This window comes from Trifolium pratense, linkage group LG2 (genome assembly GCF_020283565.1).
Source record: "Trifolium pratense cultivar HEN17-A07 linkage group LG2, ARS_RC_1.1, whole genome shotgun sequence".
NCBI lineage: Eukaryota > Viridiplantae > Streptophyta > Magnoliopsida > Fabales > Fabaceae > Trifolium > Trifolium pratense.
Window position 1 is genome coordinate 65,209,826 of NC_060060.1, and position 20,863 is coordinate 65,230,688.

General features: G+C 34.4%; 4 protein-coding genes across 6 annotated transcripts; 1 reads left to right on the plus strand and 3 right to left on the minus strand.

Moving 5' to 3' along the window:
• Positions 1-747: 747 nt before the first annotated feature.
• Positions 748-4,350, minus strand: LOC123908615 (protein ABCI7, chloroplastic-like). Of its 2 annotated transcripts, XM_045959301.1 has the most exons (4): positions 3,363-4,309; positions 2,079-2,338; positions 1,250-1,571; positions 748-1,025 (listed from the first exon to the last, which is right to left on the minus strand). In XM_045959301.1, exons 1-3 carry the CDS (start codon positions 4,260-4,262, stop codon positions 1,250-1,252), a joined length of 1,482 nt encoding a protein of 493 aa, XP_045815257.1. In that variant the 5' UTR covers positions 4,263-4,309; the 3' UTR covers positions 748-1,025. The 2 variants fall into 2 exon arrangements, with proteins under 2 accessions (XP_045815257.1, XP_045815258.1); XM_045959302.1 differs by having other exon boundaries at positions 748-1,571; positions 3,363-4,350.
• Positions 4,351-8,760: 4,410 nt separating this feature from the next.
• Positions 8,761-11,436, plus strand: LOC123909429 (NAC domain-containing protein 71-like). Of its 2 annotated transcripts, none has more exons than XM_045960260.1 (4): positions 8,761-9,305; positions 9,904-10,193; positions 10,389-10,679; positions 10,784-11,436. In XM_045960260.1, the coding sequence occupies exons 1-4, from the start codon at positions 9,149-9,151 to the stop codon at positions 11,051-11,053; spliced, it is 1,008 nt and encodes a 335-aa protein (XP_045816216.1). In that variant the 5' UTR covers positions 8,761-9,148; the 3' UTR covers positions 11,054-11,436. The 2 variants fall into 2 exon arrangements, with proteins under 2 accessions (XP_045816216.1, XP_045816217.1); XM_045960261.1 differs by lacking the exon at positions 8,761-9,305 and adding an exon at positions 9,557-9,784.
• A 54-nt stretch (positions 11,437-11,490) lies between these two features.
• Positions 11,491-14,681, minus strand: LOC123909428 (aluminum-activated malate transporter 12-like). Its single transcript, XM_045960258.1, has 6 exons — positions 14,239-14,681; positions 13,731-13,874; positions 13,080-13,352; positions 12,587-12,708; positions 12,361-12,498; positions 11,491-12,221 (listed from the first exon to the last, which is right to left on the minus strand). The coding sequence occupies exons 1-6, from the start codon at positions 14,555-14,557 to the stop codon at positions 11,589-11,591; spliced, it is 1,629 nt and encodes a 542-aa protein (XP_045816214.1). The 5' UTR covers positions 14,558-14,681; the 3' UTR covers positions 11,491-11,588.
• Positions 14,682-17,244: 2,563 nt separating this feature from the next.
• LOC123910316 lies at positions 17,245-20,597 on the minus strand. Its single transcript, XM_045961412.1, has 2 exons — positions 20,161-20,597; positions 17,245-17,710 (listed from the first exon to the last, which is right to left on the minus strand). Exons 1-2 carry the CDS (start codon positions 20,404-20,406, stop codon positions 17,471-17,473), a joined length of 486 nt encoding a protein of 161 aa, XP_045817368.1. The 5' UTR covers positions 20,407-20,597; the 3' UTR covers positions 17,245-17,470.
• Between the last annotated feature and the right edge of the window lie 266 nt (positions 20,598-20,863).

Consider the following 20,863-nt stretch of genomic DNA (forward strand, 5'->3'; position numbering starts at 1 on the left):
CGATGCACCCTAAAAAAGAGGGTCCATATTAGAGGTTATTATCCACAGCTAATTCTTTTTAGTGTTGGGATTTTTTCATTAAAAATTTAATTATAAAGCAGATTTTTGCTAGGGATGTATTCTCCATTCTTTCTATTAATTAGAAGAATTTTTTTGATTTGAAAGTTGAACCCAACATTGATTAAAAATATGTAGTTAGCACTTGGCAGAAGGAAAAGCTTATTGTTGCAAAACCATGATTTAGGGGATATAAGGATGATTTTGAGGCATCGAAGTGATTGTTTAGAGAAAAATCTCAGTTTCAATACAAGACAAAAGTAATGATATTTTCCTCTCTTTAAAACAATACTTTTTTTTTTACGGATACAACAATACTTTTATACCTTTTTGAATACCATTTTCCTAATCTATATTAGTCTTTTTTTTGTCGTGAGACATTGCTTCGTAACCATCATCATTTCGCTTTAGCAACACTCAGCGAAACATGCGTGAAAACTTTAAACTTCAAATGCAATATTAGTATATTACTCACAGAAAATGTCAATAATATATTTTTTTCATGTACTCTAACTTGAGAAATCAAGAAACTGATCTTATTAGTATTCAATAAGAAAGCAAACGATCGGATTGGTGTGTGTTTGCTGGTTGTCATAATATTTTTAAAGTTTTGCAGGAATTACAGTTGACGAGTTTTCAAGTGTGTAAAATTTGATCCATACTCACAAGTCAAATATGTGAAATGAGTGCTTTCCGGTGAAATGCCCAATTACTACTCACTACTTTTCTATACTAAAAAAATAGAAATGTTAAGCTTACATCGTCGAACACAGTCTGTTCATTGAGGTATGCGGACTACATACAAAAACGCGTACACATTCTGTTCATTGAGGTACACAGCACAAAAATAGCAAGCATAGTGCAAACCAACCATGCCCCAACTCCCTGCTTATTAGTGATGCCAATACAACCATGGGTGAACTTAGGGCGGCGAAGTAAATGTTTTTAACTGTGGATTTTTTACTCACCTGATAAATGTATTTTGCAAATTGCAAATAAAACAAAAAAAAAAAATATCATAAATACAACAAGTACAAGGGGATGAAAGCACCAATTGTTAAATAAGTGTCGGAGTAGACACTTCATTTTGTAGGAATTGGTTAAAAACCATGACAAGTAAAAATATATTTTTCATTTCGATATATATTTTTACCAAGCAACCTAATATTATGTGTTAACATTTGGCACATACCTATAATGGTGCTAATTTAGGAGATGGATCCAATAAACTTTTAATCTGACTTCGTACTCTATCTCTAACAGAAGAATAAGGAAACTTATCTATCACTTCCCCTCCAAAGGCAAAAATTAGAACCCTTCTAGCTGTTGCTGAATCAATGCCACGTGCTTGGAAATACAGGAGTTGGCTCTGTTCCAAGTCACTTATTGCAGCTCCATGGGAACACTTTACATCATCAGCGATGATTTGGAGATTTGGTTTAACATTTACAGTTGCACGAGGTTCAAGAAGAAGGCTTCTTGTTAATTGTCCTGCATCTGTCTGCTGAGCATACCTACACAAGGATAGTGTATTACTGATATAAAGTGACATGTGATGAAATACAAGACGTTGTAAACAATCACCACCTGTTTTAGCTCAATAAATAAATATTTAAAACAACTCGATCTCATTAGATTTTAATGCAGCAACTTCTTCGATCAGCATCAGAAACACAATAGCTCAATCACATATGAAATTGGAAGAGTAAAAGTAAAGCATGCATATAATATGACATTCTTGACACAAAAAACCATATTCTTACATAAACATTAAAAAGGTGGTCTGGATATAATTTACAATAACTTTTCACGCAAGTTAAAATTAGTTTCAGCATATCAATTGTTTCATAAACTCTTCCAGTTAACTTCTTCATAAATTAAATATCTATACGCTTCTAAGGGCTTCTTCATAAATGGAAATTATATTCTTATTTGAATGGAGACGCTTTTATGAGATATTAGAAACTAATCCAAACTTGTCCTAAATTGACTCATGTATGGTTGTTCAAAATAAGAATTACCTGTTAACCTTAACGTTTCCATCAAAAACTGCTTGTCCCTGTGAATGAGTTACGATGCACTTATGAAGCTGACGGGAAAAACCCCTTGGATGATCCAATACAAGACTACTGTGAAGATCCTGTGTTTGATTACCAACAGACAAGTGTAGAGTAGATAACTCTGTCACCGTGTCTGGACCTAGTTGTTTGATATGAAGATTGTGCCTTCCTAGTTTGCCTCCTGTGCTTACCTCTGTAAGCTCATATGTACTAGATGACTCCTGCAAAGAATTGCAAACCAATCATGTCAAATTTATTCAACGTATCCTCTCTTGCATAACTTCTCAAAAATATAAAAGGAAAATGTTGGTTGCTAGAAAAACAATCAGCACAAGAAATGCAAGAAGAGGTTATTTTTATACAGTTACTTTTTCTATCCTCACTAGTAATCATTTACACTGCCCTTCCGTGTATAGTTAGCCATTATCTTCATCAAAAGACTGTGTAAAACTTTTACACTAAATAGCAAAGCTCAATATAAAATAACTTTTTTGAGGTCAATAGATTATAAAGGCAATATAAGTAATGACAAATGATGGAAATACTTCTATCAGGTACTAAAGATAAATTCTTTTGCAAGTGATTCCATTATTTTGATTTGGTCCATGTAGTAGTTACCTATTGTGTGTGACTGATATTCAGTGATAATTCGAGCATAGCAGAGCAGGTAGAGATGAAAGTGCTACGAACATTGCAAGGTAATCTTGAAAACGAACAGTAATATTTAAGCATTGCATTACACTCTATAACACTGAGAATTGCATAATCGAAAAACTACAATAGTTCTCCCTGTGAGCATAGCTCAATTAGTAGGCACATTGAAATCTGCAGGGGCCGGGGTTCGAACCCGAGATTCCCTGCTTATTCACCTTAAGGGGTGAAATTTTGACAACTAGGCTACTTGACCAAGAAAAAAAAAAAAACTACAGCAGCTCCTCTACTATCCGAGATGTAGTCATTGGCACAATTGGCCGAATTCCGAGATCAATGTTTATGTTCTTCTGTGCACTTACTTATCTCTTTCCTTTACTAACAAGTTTGGTATTCTAACATAAGTTACATAACCTCTTCATTCCATCAACAATAAATTCATACTCAACTTCAAACTCAATTAAACTCAAATCAAGTCCATTAAAAATCACATTTTTTGTACTCTAATCTAATCCAAACAAATAAACAAACACTAAACAGGCATAAAAATTGATAATTTCAAGAATGAATTAATCGAAAAAGGCGATGATTAACCTGACGAACGGAAGTCCATTTGATATGTGCAGCAAGCAATGACTGAGTCTGAATATAAGAATGCCTAACCTTACCACCTTCCCCAATCACAACCTCCAAAACAGCATTACTCCAATAAAACTCATTCTCATTCTCTTCATCATTAGAAAACTCTTCAACTATATCAACCTCTCCACCTTTCTCCACCACAACCAAAACCCTCGGATTCGAAATATACAAATCTTTGGAACCATCCTTACTACCCAGCAAGGATAAATAACCCAAATGAACCGGATTTTCAACTCGAACACCCTCGGGCACATAAACCACCATCAAATCAGGTGCAGCCATACCATTAATCGACCAAAACAAATCACCACCGTCCAATCCAGAAACCAATTCTAAAACCCTTTCAGCAACTTTACCACTCAAATTCAATAAACTACCAACGTAAACCCCATCTGGAAATTCCAAATTTTTCGACATTGAGTTTATGAAATGACCGTCGATGAAGCTGATGTGGCAAGGGAATTTATCATCATCATCGGAGAATGGCGGCGTAACGGTGGTGGTGGTTGTGGTTGGGATTGGGGCGGGTAGGATATGGGAAGAGCGAAGGAAGGAAAGGTCTGTGAAACGAAAGGGTTCGTCTCTTCGAGAAGGCCATGGAGTTGAGAGAAGTGATTCTGAGGAAGCTTCTCGAAGATTCTGGAGAGGTTGTGGTGTAGGGATGGAATCTTCTAATGTTTCTGCGAGGTTGAGAAGGAATGGGTCTGAGGAAATTGAAATAGCGTTGTTGTTGAATTGTGTGAGTTTGGTTCTTGTTTTGATGAATTTGTGAGATTTGAGAGATGAAGAAGAAGAAGATGAAGATGGGATTATGGGATTGAAAGCTGTGGGTGTCAACGCTATGCCACTCATTGTTTCTTGTTCAGTTACTACTACTTTGCTTCTTCAATCATACTCTTAGCTCAAAATAGAGAATGGTGTAGATGGTAGAAATGGGGGTGTAGGGAAGAACAACCATTGCAAAAACATTTGTAAATTTCATGCAATGGGCTTAGAAAAAACGTTTTCGGTGTTGGACAGTTTCTTTTGGTACTCCTTATATTTCTGGCGCACCCTGTGAAAGTTTCAAAATATTACTTAACTAGCAAATTGATTTCACTACCTTTATTTTATTTTTTTTGACTAAATTGATTTCACTACCTAGAAAGCAGATGTGTAGAAATATTTAAATTAAGATTTCACGTCCTCCAGAGACCCTTAAAAAAATTGAATTTTGTTTGTTATCTGCTATTTAAATAGCGATCTGAGTAAAAGTGTATGCTACTTAGGTAGAGAATTAGTATAACGTATATAAGGGACTCCACCTCCTTACCCCCAAATTCCATTACTTTCAAAAAAAACCTCTCAACTTTTCCAAGAAAGTTTTACACCCAGTTTCAAACCCTACATCATAACTTCATTTTCAAATCTAACGAGTTCTTTGCATTTGTGGGCGAAAGCTACTCAAAACCAACTTTAACCATGAGGTTAGTGCACATTTGGTCACATTTATTCTATTTTTTTTAATGTTTTTTGCGGGTTTTTTTTTGTATTAGTATAATCTGCTACTTAAGTATCAAACTGCATTCGTTACCTAAGTAACGGATTTGACCGATGATGAATTTTTTTAAGCCGTTGAAATTATTGTAATGTTGTTTGATGTTTGTTTTGAAACTGTTCTGGTGTTGTTTGATATTTTTTTCAAAAATGGAGCTTGCTTTGAAGCGTGTTAAAGGAAATAAGGACCCATCGGCCATTGCGTCTTCACGGTGACAGGGAAAAGACATGACAACAGGAGCTCGAACAACGCGTTTAGAATAAGGTTATATATGAGCTTGAGGTGGATGAGCAGGTTGCTGAGCAAGAGGAAGGAAATATGGTGGATGTTGGTGGGGAGGAGGAGGACCTGAAGATTAAGGCCGCTGAATTTACATTTTCTCAGCCCGAGTCAGATGAATTTCAAGGAGGGCCGTCAAACAAGAGTGTGCTCTTGTTGTAGGCATACCATATTGTCCGACATATCTTCGACGGCCAGATAAGTCACAAATTTAATTTTTATAATTTGATTAAATTTTGTATTTGATTGTTCATTTAATTCTAACTTATTTAATTAGGTATGTATTTTTTCTTCTTCCTTTATAGGTTCATGAGACTCTTACCCCTGTTAATTACGGGAGAAAGGTCAAAATGTTCTACGCTCCAAATGAAGATTGATTTCTTACAAAAAATGGCAAGCATTGGGTTGGCCGACCTCTCCACCATCGATTACTCGTTTCTGGTCCCAATCCTGATCAGCGCCTTTGTTGAGAGGTGACACAAGAAGACCTCAAACTTTTACCTATCATCGAGCGAGATTACAATGACACTAAATAACTTGTTTGTTGCATCTTCACATCAAAGGACGTATGCTATCAGGGGAGATAATAGTTGACATTTAAGTACTTTCAAGAGTGATTGAGTTAATAATATTTAACTAGTTTCGACTTGGCCAAGTACTACTAGTATTCTACTACTATATTAGTACAGTAAAAAAAATTGTCAAGTCAAATCAAATAAACATTCTTCAAACTCAATATTATTATAATAACATACACGAATTTACATACCTAAACTTTGTAAATCAAAGATTTGATATCTTCACTTAGTTTATTACCACGAGATAAGGTCTTGCTAAGTGAGGATTAAAATTGTAATAAATTGAGCACGACAAACTTGCAACAAAAACATTGCAATAATTTAGGTTTTGTAAATGTTTTTTTTAGACTAACAATAGTTGTCTTAACATTGTTTTCTACCCACAGGCTCCCATGTTGACATTCTAAGATACAAATTTCAAAGTGTTCGCATGTTGATAATGTAAAATCGATCTTTGCTTACACAAAGATTAAATAAAGATCGATTAATATAGTTATTTTAACTCCATGAGAATCAAATCAGGTTGACCCTTAGTTTTAGGAAAGGTTACTCCAACGGGTCAAGGTGTTGGTTGTAACAATAGTTGTCTACATATGACATAGAAAAATGATAACAAGCATTTTAGAACACTTATTATGGATCAAATCTAGCAATATCATCTTAGAACATGTGTCAACAATTCTGTTTCTATTGTTGATGAAACCATCATTGCCATTCTTTTAATTTTTAATTCGTTTCCTCCATATTCTAATGTGAATGCAAAATTTTAATGGGTTAAGAAACTAGAGCTATACAAGAAAAGACAAAATAAAAATCGCATCATCAATATGAAAATAGAAACTAAACAAAGGGAACACAATGACACTCCTTTTACCTTTTTATCTTCTAAAAATGTGGCAAGGGACATTTATGTCACATTGTCACCCTCTTTGATTGCTGCTTTGCCTAGTGTAACTACCAACCCACATAAGCAAGGGAAAATTGACCCATGTTCAAACAACCAATAACTTAGTGCTTATTAGTAATTGATAATGAGAAAATAATTTGTAGTGCTTTGGGTCCTTCTACTTTCTCCCATTTCCAAGTACTGTTGAAAAGCAAAAGCTTTTGTCTACACTTTTAGTTCTTGGAAGATTATGACTACATTGTGATCGATTATATATGGATCGTCTGATTTTAATTAGATGGTCTAAATTTTAAATTTATAAACAATTAATATTTAACCATAAAATTTAGACCGTCTGATTTTAACTTGGATGGTTCAGACCGTAAACTTTAACCCTATTTATATATCACTGGAATTATAACATTTAATATGGGCAAATATTCCAAGCTTCCACAAATGAATACTTTACTTAGTAAAGTTTACTAGTAGACTAGTGGTTAAGGGGTAATTAAGTGGCAAGTATATCCCACAACACAAAGCTAATAATGAAGTAACACAGTGAGGTGTTAAAGCAAGCTTTAATTTTAATTTTTTGTCCTTTTGCTCTCATATATATGTGAAAAACATTCCACTAATTACTCAAAACAACTTTCTTTACTGATCAGCAACAAGTCCCACAAATAGGATAGGAGTTTAAACTTGATTGCTTTAAGTTTAACATCTCAATGTGAATTCATGACAAGAAAGGAACCTCTAAAAACTCATTAAACACTTTTTGAGATTTTCCTTTTGTGAAGGTTGGAGTGGACCCGCTTGATGACACAATCACCTCAATAAATAAATAAGGTAAAGTGTTCAATCTGACTCAGGATGACATGGAAAAAACTTGAGGAATCCCATATTCCACAATTAACCGTTGTTTCCTTACAAGAAATTTGTAGGTGTTTAGTGAGTAAATTAACTTGCTTTATACATGTATCATAGTCATAACTCATAAGAGTTAAAAAATGTAAGCAGAGTCATAGATAATAATGTTTTTCCTTGATAAGGTGACGGTTGCAAATCACAGGAAATATAAAGTTTGAGAGCTTGATAGAGAGAATTTTTTTTATGCTTCATAGATAGAGCTAGTAAAGAATCAACAAGCTGTCTTTGTGATCTTAGCTCAGTTGGTAGAGACATTACATTTTATAAACAGAAGTCAGAGTTCAAATCTCAGACACTCTACTCTCAAAGGTGAAATTCTAGTCACTAAAATACTTAATCAAAAAAATCAACAAGCTAACTATCAATCAATATTTCTAAGAATGTGGTAACTTACTTACTAATCAATCAATATTTCTATATTTCTATTGGTAACCTTATAAATGTACGATTTTGTTTCATTTGACAAATTATTTACAAGCAAATTTGTTGCAACACATTTCTAGGTTATTTTTCACTTAAACTTATATTTCGTCATCCCCTGAATGAGACAAAATAGAGATCAAAAGAATGTCCAAGTCTATTGTTTTCATGTTATATCAATAAAACTTAATTTTGAGTTGTTGAATCCATTGAGTATCATACCACCACCATTTATATTCATGCTCTTAGCACACCCTCACGCCTAGAAACTTTATAGCAGGTTGTCCAACGGATCTAAAATCTTAAAAAAACTCTAATATCATCTTACATTTCGAGTTGAGTCTAACTAACCATATAAAATCAACTGGTAAAGTAAGAATCGCTCCCACTTATAAATATATTTTATGTCATCTCGCATTTAACGTGAGACTTGTTCAACTCAAGTTTAGAGAAAGTATCCCATGCCTCTTGGAAAAAGGAAGGGGAAAAAAAGCAACAAATAACGGTCACAAATAATTTGGAGGTAAACTTGAACTTTTTGTAAGTGTGAACACAAAAGAGCTTTAAAGTTTGAAAGTGGTGGGCCATTTTGCTTTGGAATTTTGGGTCCTCTTGGGACAAGCAATCTAATATCTCAAACTTTCGGTGTTTGTGTATAATTTTGGACTATTTGTTCCCTATGGCCTATGCTATATATACCACACAATCACTCTCCAAATTCTTTCCCTCCACTCTCTCTTCTTTCTCTCCTATGTCCTTTGTAAAGCCTTTACTTTTGCAAATTCTCTCAAAGTTTCTAGTTGAGTTAGTTAGAGTGTTACAGTCCTTAGTTTGGTTCATTTTTTTCTTGTGAGGTTTGATAGGTTCATAATAATAGGAGCACTTGAATTTGTTTTAATACAATGATTCTTGAACATAATGGATGTACACTGTTGAAGTGTCATTTAACTCTTGATAAAAATTATATTGTAGACAAAAGTTTTTATTTTTGGATTTTTCAGATTATGGATAGGTATAGTACTCTTGGTACTTAACACATTGTGTCTAGAATATTTTTCACTTTTGTTTTTTTGTTTGCTTTAGTAGTAAGGAACATAGAAAGATAGATAGAATGGGAGGGACTTCACTGCCTCCGGGTTTTCGATTCCATCCAACCGATGAAGAACTGATAGGGTATTACCTAAAGAGAAAAGTTGAGGGACTTGAAATTGAGCTTGAAGTTATACCTGTGATTGATTTCTACAAATTTGATCCATGGGAGTTGCCTGGTAGGTCATCTTCAATTTCACATGTCGATCGGTTGCATGGTTGCATAACATGTGTATAGTATACTACTTTTAAAAAAAAATCATGTTAGAGTGTGAACTAAGACTTTATATATGAATTCTAGAAAGTAGAAAGCAGCATTTTGTTTTTTTACTTTTCTTTTTTATTGATTAATATTTGAAAACTTTTAGGCTGTAAAAGCCGGTTCAATTGGATTTTTTAGTCAAAGGTTTGAAAAAATGAAAAGAAAAGTGTTTTGTTGAGTATGACTCATATTCACTTATAAGTGTGGTAGGTAGAAGCTTGAACTTATTGTAGCAGAGCGAATGGAGCTGAAAGCACAATGATTATGAGGGTTAAGGGTGTGAGGGGCAAAGCGCGTTTAGGGATAAACTTAAAATTGAATAATAGAAAAACTAAATCAACCCACTTTGTAGTCAGAAACGTAGACACTATTAGCCGAATTTTCAGTGATTAATGTGTATGTTCTTGTGTGTGTTTATTAATTTGTTTACTTTAGAGTCGGACTTGCTTGTTTTGTGCTAACTACTAAGGAAATTTAAGGGAAGTTTAATTTGTGGTTGTTTGGAATTCATGCAGAGAAGTCTTTTCTACCGAAAAGAGACATGGAATGGTTTTTCTTCTGTCCACGAGATCGCAAGTACCCAAATGGATCAAGGACAAATAGAGCCACCAAAGCTGGCTACTGGAAAGCCACTGGAAAAGACAGGAAGGTTGTGTGTGAGCCCAGTCCATTCATTTCCACTGAGACTGTCACAGGTTACCGCAAGACCCTGGTTTTCTATTGTGGAAGGGCTCCTTTAGGTGATCGAACCAACTGGATCATGCATGAATATCGCCTCAACGATGATCCTAGCCAAGGATCAGAGGTAAAACTCTCTTAAATGTGTGTTTGGTTTTACAGCATAAACCATCTCTCAAAAATATTTGGTTGAAAACCTTATATTGAATTTATAACTAAACTTATTTTCATATAAAAAAATTCAAACACGTTACTTCACCCTAAAACTCAATTTCAATCAAATCAATTTTACAGAATCAATTCTTACCGATCATTGTTGTAGGGTGTTTTTGCTTTGTGCCGAGTTATTAAAAAGAATGAGAAGGAAAATGATTCCCGAGGACAAGGAGGAAAGAGGGTTAGAGCTAATGACGGGAACAATTCCATTTCCACCGAAGGGAATGAGGTTTCTTGTCAGGCAAGTCAGCTGTGCAGTGGTAATGAGAGTCACTTTTCAAGTCCTATTGATTTCCCATGCAATTTGCCTAATATGGCTGGATTTGACCAAGTTTCCTCTGATACCAATCCTTCAACCTTCTGGCTCTCTCCTGACATGATTCTCGATTCTTCAAAGGTACTATTATAAAAAGAAAGCAAAATTTGAGAATTGAGACTAATAGGTAGATATTAGCTAGGGATGTTTATTTTTTCTTACAATTTTCCTATTACAATTAGCAGGAATACTCTCAAATTCAAGTACAAGATGTTGAGGGATGTTTTCAACAGCAACATGACTTATCGAGTACAATGACACCTTGGCAGTCATTTGAACATACCGAAATTTCACCTTGTTCATCCTACTCAAATTTTAATGCAGAAATTGAATTTTCTGATGCTCTTAGTCGAATTGGTTGCGTGTCACCTTACTTAGGACAAGGAAGCTTCATGGACTTGCCTTATGAATGCTATGATCAAATTCATTCATTCACAAACCCAAATCAATTCTGAAAAGAAAAAAGGAATAAGAATAACATTCTCCTTCTTTTCTTGCATTACAAGTAAAAAGATGTTTAAGTTGGGATCAAGCTCCAATTTGCAGTCAAACAAAAGGGATCTCTGAGACAACGCCTTTTAATGTCTGTCTTTGAGCGATGCATAATGATCGATGAGTACAATCCCATCGTTTGCACTAGACATAAACTATTATGTCCTTAAATTTCTCTTGACTTACTTGATTTGTAATTTATTATGTTGTGTAGGTTTCTCGGATGGCATCACTTTTATAGATTTTGTCCGAATTTGGTTTATATCAGTCATTGTATGTGTGGTTTCATAAAAATAGCTTATATAATGGATGAGGGTTTATTATATATATATTCCTATTGAGTAAATTGATCATAGGAAATATTTCTACTGAGTATTAATAATAATTAATAAATAACTAGTTTAAAACATACTCAAATAATTCATGTTTAATACTATTCGTCACAATCATTCATCAAATAACAGACCATAAAGGTTTTGTCTCGATCACTTAATTGGTCTATTCCATTCCATGAGAAGGTAAGTTGTTGCGCGAAACATCAACCCGTGGTTCCTCACAAGTCACAACAATCTCATCACCAGGTGTAAACTCTTTAAAGCAAGCTAATCTCCCAAGTTCTTCAACTTCCTCGATCACAAGATCCAATTTTGCAACTGTTTCCACAAGCAAAGATGCAAAAGCAGCAAAAGGAAGTGCCTCAGAGAATTCAAGACTAGTGATTGCAATTTTACTCAATTGAGGTCTCAAAGACTTTCTTTCGTTTTCCTTCAACTGCATTAATGAATCTCTTTTGGTTTTCCATTCAAACAATGCAGAAGAATCAGTTTTAACACTCGATAACGAGAATCCTGAGGTTTTTCCTTGTCTACCTTGTTCAACTTGTGCAGCAGCTATTTTGAGCATGTTGTTTGCATGGTTGTGTTTGTGTTTCGGGCCTAAGAAGAGACGAGGTTGAGATTTTATGGCAGTGTTGAGATCCTGCAAGGCTTCATGAAGATGATCAGAGAGTATTTCAGGGGAGCAATGGCGACGGTTTCTTATACTGTTGGAAAGTTCTATTAGTACTTTTGATACTTCTGCTGCAAGCCTTATGCATGGATCCTTGAACATGGCTCTGACTGATCTTGGCGTCTAAAATCAAAATTCCAAATTAATAATGAAAATAAACGCTAGTTTTAATTGAAATAATTATTAGTGATTCCGAAAACTAAACCAACGACACAACTTTAGGGACTAGATTGTTTAAATGTACGAAAAAATCTCGATTTACCTGAATTTCTGATCTCAAACAACCATGTAGAGCTACCACGGTGTAGCCGAATTGGCGAAGAATGGCTCCAACTTTTACATACTGCTGCCATGGAAATCTGTGACAAGAATGCCTTGGCTCCCAACTTGCATGCAATGCCTGGCCAATAAAAAAAAACGCGCAGTATAAGATCTTTTTCATAGTGTATTAATTAAAATGAACTTAGAGATGAGACATGGAGACTAACCAGTGTTTCATCAATGGATTTTGAATCCAAAACATTTTTATAACCTTTGTATATGGGATCTTCAGACGATTTGTTATCTCCGTTGGTATCAACTTCTCCATAAAAATATACATTGACACAAGCTGCAAGATTTTACCTTGACTATGTGTTGATTTAGGTTTACAAGGTAAAATTCACAAGGTATGAAAATTATGATAATTTGCTTTGCATGTCGTAAAAATAAATATGGATTATAAAATACCAAGACTTATCTTGTTAAAGTATATGAAGCACTGACGCAGATAAGAACACCGGATACAACACTGACACTAACACGTAGACATCAACAAAAATTAAGAAAAGTAAGCAATTGAATGTAACCTGCATGTGATGGTGTTGTATCGGTGTATGACATCATACATGTCTTCAATTTGAAGTGTCGATGCTACATAGATAAAAGCAAATAGAATTTTGTGACAATGTTACTAAATGTAATTAAAGAGTTTGCATATACCCTCTATAGATTTGGCAAGGCCTTCAAGCTTGAAAGCAGTAGAATTGTGCAGGTCTTCTCCTGACCAATTTGGAAACATCAATAGACTCATTATAAGGCAAATGGCACAACCTATAGCAATGGAGGATAAGCGTTCGTGTGCTATCTTCAACACACTGTCGACACGGTAGCTTGACAAAGCAATCAAGTTAAATGTCATGAGAAATATAACTAGACCATAGTCATAGTTCTTCTTTATATAGGGAATGAATCTCATATAAGTAGATAAACCTCCTGCAATAACAAATCCGCAGAAAACCACATATTAAGAATAATGTTTAGTCCTCACAAACCTGTCTTTTGTTACTATTTCTTAACTTTGGCAGAGTCACTAAAAGGTCCTAGCCTGATTACTATAGATAAGTTGAAATTGTAAATCATATCTATGAGATTGAGATTTATGTCATCATGCGAGTTTAGTAGCTCAAATAGTTATACGGGTTAAAGGGGTTGAAGGAGTTAAAGAGACGGAGTATATTGAGAAAAAACTCAAGTCCCACATAGGATAAAGATATGACCTAGAATAGTTACATCTGTCAACTTACAATCCGGTTTTGTAAGAATGTATTAGACCTAATATAAAAACTTAATACTAACTGCGGAGTAATGTACCTATAAAAAAAATTGCGGCTCCAATGATAACAGCTTGAAAGATCCGATCAGATGATGCAGTTGCAATATAGCTAACAATGAATGCCAATAATCCAGCTAACAGTGTCCCCAATGCTCTGTTAAGCCCTTTGCATAAAGTTGCCCCTGCAACCAAAAAATTGTTTTTGAAAAATGTAAGTCTTCAAGTTGAAACATATACCACTAGAACATGAACATGCATGCGCGCACATACACACACATGTTCATGCAGAAGGATTGTTTAACCCTGCTTTGATAACTTTATTTAAGCTTATCTACTGACATAAACACTTGTTAGAGTGTTAGAAACAGCTTATGACATGTTCACAACAGCTTCTTTTCATAACCTCTCCCAGATAGCGTGTGAAAACAGTTTGACTTTATTTTACCCTTTCATACGAAAATAGCTTATACATAACTAACATAAGCATTTATATAATAAGTGTTTATTCAAAAAAGGTCTAAATTGAGATTTAAGAGAGAAACTTGCCAGAAGTGAACTCAAGCACAACAACCACAGTCATGACAGCCCAAATTGCACTTTGCCCAATCTCATGGTAAAGTGGCTCCAACAAATACAACAAAGAAGCTAAAGTGAGAGACAAACCAACTTTGAATGCATGAATCACTCTTCTTGGATCTTCATAACCAACATTCCATGTAGTCTTCCAAACCAAACTAGGAACTTTCCTTAGCCTCTCACCAAAAACATGCACATGTTTGTTCCACTTCCCAATGATTTTTCCATTCTCATTCTCACTATCACCCATTGTCATTTCCTTGCCACTAACATGCACTATAGGGAACATTTCTAAACCAACTAATGCTTAAAAGAGCAAGCTGCCATAAAATATGTTATGAAAAAATGAGGGAATAAAATGATATTTTTGTGGGACACTGGGGAGTCTAGAATGTATGGTATGACTTCTAAGAGCCCCAATTTTTTTTTCAAGAAGCATGATTGTAATTTATATGGTTAGAGGTAGGAAAAAGTTGGCAATGACATTTTTTACATTCACGTGTATTCCATTAAAGTAACATTTAAAGTCATAGCTTTATATCAAAGTGTAGAACTCCAATTATGTATTGTATACTACTAGTATCATTTTATTTTATTTTTTTGTGTGGTGAATAATTACTTGTCACCTTGATGATTTTATTGCTATGGTCTACTTTTATGAAAATCAATATTGGGAAGGAACATGCTAAACAACAAAATATGGGGAAAGAATGCTTAGAATTTTCCTCACCATAGTACAAAAAAGTACAAATGCAAAACATTCATTTATTGTTGTTAACAATTTAATGTAAATGATCCAGAACTTTAGACATTGGATGTATGAATCATTTATCTTATACATTTGGAACTACTAATGTAGGACTAGTCATTAAAATCTGAATTTCAACAAATTATTTATATACTATGACAATCTCCCTTTGTAAACTAGTAAGTAACTAATGAGGATATGTACAAATTGATTTTAGTTGTTGGTGTTTCAAATATGAGTAAGAGTCTTAGATTGAAAAGTGCGTGTTAAACATTATATAAGTGGGATTTGTCTGCTGTAATTGTTGTCACGCAAAGATCTCGACCGTCCAATCTCAAATCAAATGGTCGAACTCGTTTAACATTAATTTACTGATTGTGTGATTCGAACTGTTCAATCTCAATTATCAAGTCAATGACCGAGATTGATTATCGCATGTAACTACTATATGATAATTTTACTGTAAAAAATCAAGGTCCATATATAAGAGAAGTCATATAGTTACTATTTTAAAGGTAAATAAATATGTGATGTCTAACTCATTTGTATGACCGTTCTTAATTCAATATGATGGTCACCCGATATTTTAGACTCCCCTCGCGACCTGAACACTAATTTGCACTACTTTCCTCGAGTTGACCTAACTTTAACTGATTGGGGCAGTTACTTTCAGAATCACATTTTATTGAATAGTGCAGCTGCCAGATAAATATACTATGACTTTCGGTATGGTCCAAATGTGCTCTTTTGAGTCTTAACTCCTTTGGCTTCACGGGCAAAAAGACACAAACATAACAAATAATGTCCATAATTTGGAGAAGCAACCGTGTGAACTGTCTAATTGAGATATTAACCTTACTTTTTTGACTCAATATGTGTACACTGTTGTTCTCAAACAGCTGGGAGTTGGTTTATTTCTTTTTCTTTTATTTTGTTATATTAGTGAGCAGTTCTCTCGTGCATTTCCAACTTCTCCATGACTTCATGCATCCCCATTTGAAGCCATCTGGCTCCTTAAACAAATTGACACTTGTATTGTTCACAGTTGGTTGAAATAATGTAATTCAGTTTATGCAGCTGCTATTACTATAGTCATGCATTAACAACCCCTAACAACAGGGATCTATTCAAAGAGCTTATTGGTTTCTTAAATCCTTTTTCTTTTTTGACAATAAGTTTCTTATACTTTGGTGTGGACAAGAATTATCCATAAATGGTAAGAAGCCTCCCTACTTGTTCAATGTACTAAAATCACAAAGTATATGAAAGTAAAAAAATCACAAAGTATCTGAAAGTATACTTCCAGAAGAGAAAAAAATTATGCTTGTCTGAAATATACTTTTGAAATAATTGTGGGGTGAAAAAAGAAACTCCCTAAATTTAACAAATTTGACGTGGCTTCAATTTCATCAGGTGTCCTGAAATCTAACATAGTTTACTCGTAAGCCAGTTATCACCTTCACATTCATGATGGTTGAGTAAAAAAAAAATTTAAAAAGTCAAATATAAGTTTTTTTAATTACAAATTTAAGTTATTTTATTAGTGAAGATGATTGAACACAACTTCTTTATCGCTCAAACTCATATATCTCTCCTCCATACAATCAAGTCACATTATAACTACACTCACATTATACCCGTTTCCATCTCTGTAAGGATGTAAACATACCCCTCAATCATTATTGTGCAAACAACTAAATTCAGTATAGATTATTGCTTGTCAAGTCATTTTTATGTCATCAACTCATCACCACATATATCGCACTTGTCATATCATTAAAATTCAACCTCGAATAAATAGGTGAAGAAAACGTTGAGACATTTTCAAAAATTGGGAACAGAAGTTGTGAATTTATAAATGTATAAACTAAAACCATGGAAGATGTAAAAATAAGACGTCATTTTTATTTTGGATTATTCGGATAGGAGAAAAAAAAGTCTTTTTAAGACCTAATGATTTTGCGTTAAGACGCCAAATTTTCTAAACACAATGTTGATATTGTTTGTTCGACAAACATCATGCCTACTCAGATCATATACTACTAGAAGTGCAAAGCATCATAAATCTCATCAGACTTGGTGCTCAGCTCTCACCCAAATACACCCCTTTATATCATTCAATGTAATGTACCCACAAATTATCAACTAATAGACTTAAAAATTGAATCCAGGTTCCGTAGTTTCCATAGGATAGCTTAGAAATGAGATTCCTTAGCACATTTGTCAGATTGACTTCCTTAAATTGTAGTGTATATTTAACTTCAACATACTTTCACCAAATGCAGCAATTCCCGGGCAATATATTCATAGCTAGTGAAATACTTAAACAAAGAGCAAGAAGGAACCAGAAAGTAAGCTCAGTGGTAAATTAGTATTTCGACTACAGGTTCCAACCATATGCACAACAATCAAAGTTAAAGAAATGAATAGTCAGAACAATTTCTAAAAGATTACTTATACCAACTGCAATTTACCCTGGTGTTCCACAACCTGCTGAAATTTCCCATCTGATGATAGGAGCTGTTGCCTCACTTTGACTGGCCTAGTGTCATGCTTCAGTTTAAACCTTGCTGTTGCTTTATGATGATCTGCAGCAAATGCAGCAGGGGTCTGTGAAGAAACCTCATCAAGGAATTTATTGGCTACATCTCCATCTTCATCTATCCTAAGATGCTTTGCATACCACCCCAGACCCTGAGGAAGTAAAACACAAGAACCAAGAAATATCAGTCCCCTGCAAGAAGCAAATTACTTGACAAAAGAAAAATTATCTATAACTATGCAGCTCACATAATCGAGATAACGGAAAAATGCATACACCATATTCAGATGCGCCAGTTCAGAAAGAAGTATTCAATTGCAAAATCAAGAGTTATCATCCACTCCACAGCAAAACACAAAAGGCTGAGCAATGGAGACAAAAAAAAAAAAAATGTAATACGCAAAACTGTATGGCTTCAGGTTTCAATGTAATTGTTTTTCACCATTGCCAGCTCTAGCTGTAATTCAAACTATGACCTAACTTTAGTATACCAGTGCAGTAAACTTTTTAGAATAATTGATATTTGAGAACTCCTAGTAAAAGCATTTCCAATACACAAACCATTAGTCACGCTATTGGTTAACAGGAGTCATAAGGTTGGCTTGGTGGTTGGGTGGAGGAGTGATAAGGAGGTCGGTCAAGAGCTCAGTACCCACCCCACCCCCCCCAACATACTACTCAAATTTCCATTTATAAAAACACTATCGGTTAACAATTTTCAAAGAGTGGTCAAAACATTTAATTATATTAGCTTAACTGGCAAGTGGCAACTCAATTTGGTTATTCCTTCTATTTATTTTCTGAAGATTCATTAATAATTACATTGTAATTATTGAAGCTCATAATTAGAGGCATTTGCATATGAACACTTATGCTGAACCTGGAGAAGATACCGAGTACTAAAATGCCATACATATCAGGTTTCCTCTTCCCTCTATCATCTGCACTTAATTGAGTCTTTATACCATGATGTCAAATTGTTTGATTTTCCTAACTTGTACAGGCATGATCATCAGTGTACACCAAAAGCTTCCCACTAATTAGGATGCATTAGCAAACAACTCCCCCATTATACATGCTAGAAAAGCTATTAAGAGAATTCCTGATTACAAAACAAGGACAACAGGTACTGACACCGAAAAGAACAGCAAACCATTTTTTGAAACAAAGCATGGTAGAAGCAAATCATCTTAAATTTTACCATTACCAATTCAAATTTTGAAATAATGACCTTTTCAAACTCTTAACATGTTTTGGTTTGAGGAAATTTTTAGCTTCATCCCATTCATGTGCTCTAATAAGTGAGAGAAACAGATAGCAGATTAAACTTGATACTACAAAAAGATGAACTAAATCCAGTGAGTATAATATGTGTGTACAAGCCCGAGATTTTAATATTTTATTATATATTATGCCATCAGCCATATTCTTACATATCCTCCAAGTCCATAGAAAATTACAAATAAAGCTAAAATGTTGTCAATCCCATTGACGTGTTGACAAAAAGCTCACTAAAACCTCCCCAAAAAAAATAGGCTTACGGCTCAGTTACTTGCATTCAACCAAATAAGAAATAAAAATGGTTATCCATATTGGACCCCTCATACTTTCAAAACTTAATAACTACTTACTATTTTCATGATTAGATTAAATATTTCCAGCAATGAGTGTTGTTAAATGGCGACTATAGCGCTATAGCGTAGCGGAATTTGAACAAACCGCTATTGTTCTGCAGTATGCTATTTAGTACAAACAAGTTGTCAAATAGTTGCTAATGCTATAGCGGCAGTATAACACTGTTGCCTAGCGCACTTTCAACAAACCGATACTTTCTGTGATCCGCGATTTACAACACTGCAACAACGATACCATGAACATGATAACATAAAGGAGTGAATGACATAACAACTAAAAGTCAAGCATATTTCAACTCTAGATGTAGGAACTAAACTCATGAGGAAACAATTTAAAGACTGTCTGATCTTCACAAAATCAAATATTAACACTCAAAAATGTGATCGGAGACAGTGTTGTTAAATATCAGCTACTAGCGTAGCGGAATTTAGACAAACCGCTATTGTTCTACAATACGCTATTTAGTACAAAATGTTGTCAAATAAAAGGTATAGCCGCGCTATATCACTATTGCTTAGCAGAATTTTAACAATCCAGTATCCAAGATTAACAACACTGATCAGAGGATGATTTTAGTTCTAATTCTTACTTTACAAGCATAATAAAGGACTCAACAATCAACACAGCAACTATTGGCTCAAATCCTTGAACTAAAAATCTCTTTCACAAACATACATTCCTAACAATAGCAACCGTTATAAAAGCCATTATTAGACTCTACTGAAAAACCATTCGAATTCAAACTTGAAGAATTCAGCAGATTCAAAACATGAACTCAGAAATGTACTGTAAGTTATTTGATTTGATCTTCATCTAACTAATCAGATTAATTAGATTGAAAAACCCCAAATCACAATTGATAAATAACATAGATTAATAATTACTTTGTTTCCCCAATTAGATTGAAAATCGATGAAATCAAATCAATTATAGATTATATTGAAATGGAACGGAGATGAAAAAGGACCTGAAGACCACCGTCGCCGGAGGTAGAAGGAACGAGAACAGGACCAAGTTGAGGACGATCTTGAACAACCTGAACAGGGACGCTAAAACCTTTACGAGGAATACCGGCTTCTCTGACGCGGAAGTTAGGTGGACGAGATTGACCGGCGGCGGGATGATCGTCGGAGTCATCCTTGGAATTGTGATCGTCGTGGTCATCGTCTTTAGGAAACCCTAGGAATCCGAAAAACTTTCTGAAAAGTCCCATCGATTTTGAAACGACGTCGTAGAAGAAATAAGACGGTTAAGGATTGTTTGTTGTATCTATGTGCAGTTTTTTTTGTTATTACTAGACTTAGAAGAGAAAGACGTAAAAGAAATGAGACTATGAATATGATGATATGTTATGTACCAACCAATGCATATCACTGCTACTACTAACTATCGACGTTTCCGCTGCATATAGTTTAGTATATTCCTCACTTCTGTTTTCATGTTTAATTTTTTTTTTTTTTTTTATTTTTTTTACTAAAAATAAAGATATTCATTCAAACTGATAGAGTCGATGTAATACAAATACAAATTTGCTAAAAACAAAAAAGATGAATCTGCAAACAAACTCACAGCATCCATGTTAATAGCAACGGCAAATTACATAAGCCTACATATATGACTATATTGAAGTGTCTGGAATGTCCATACCCCCAGATCTGCAGCGTTGATGA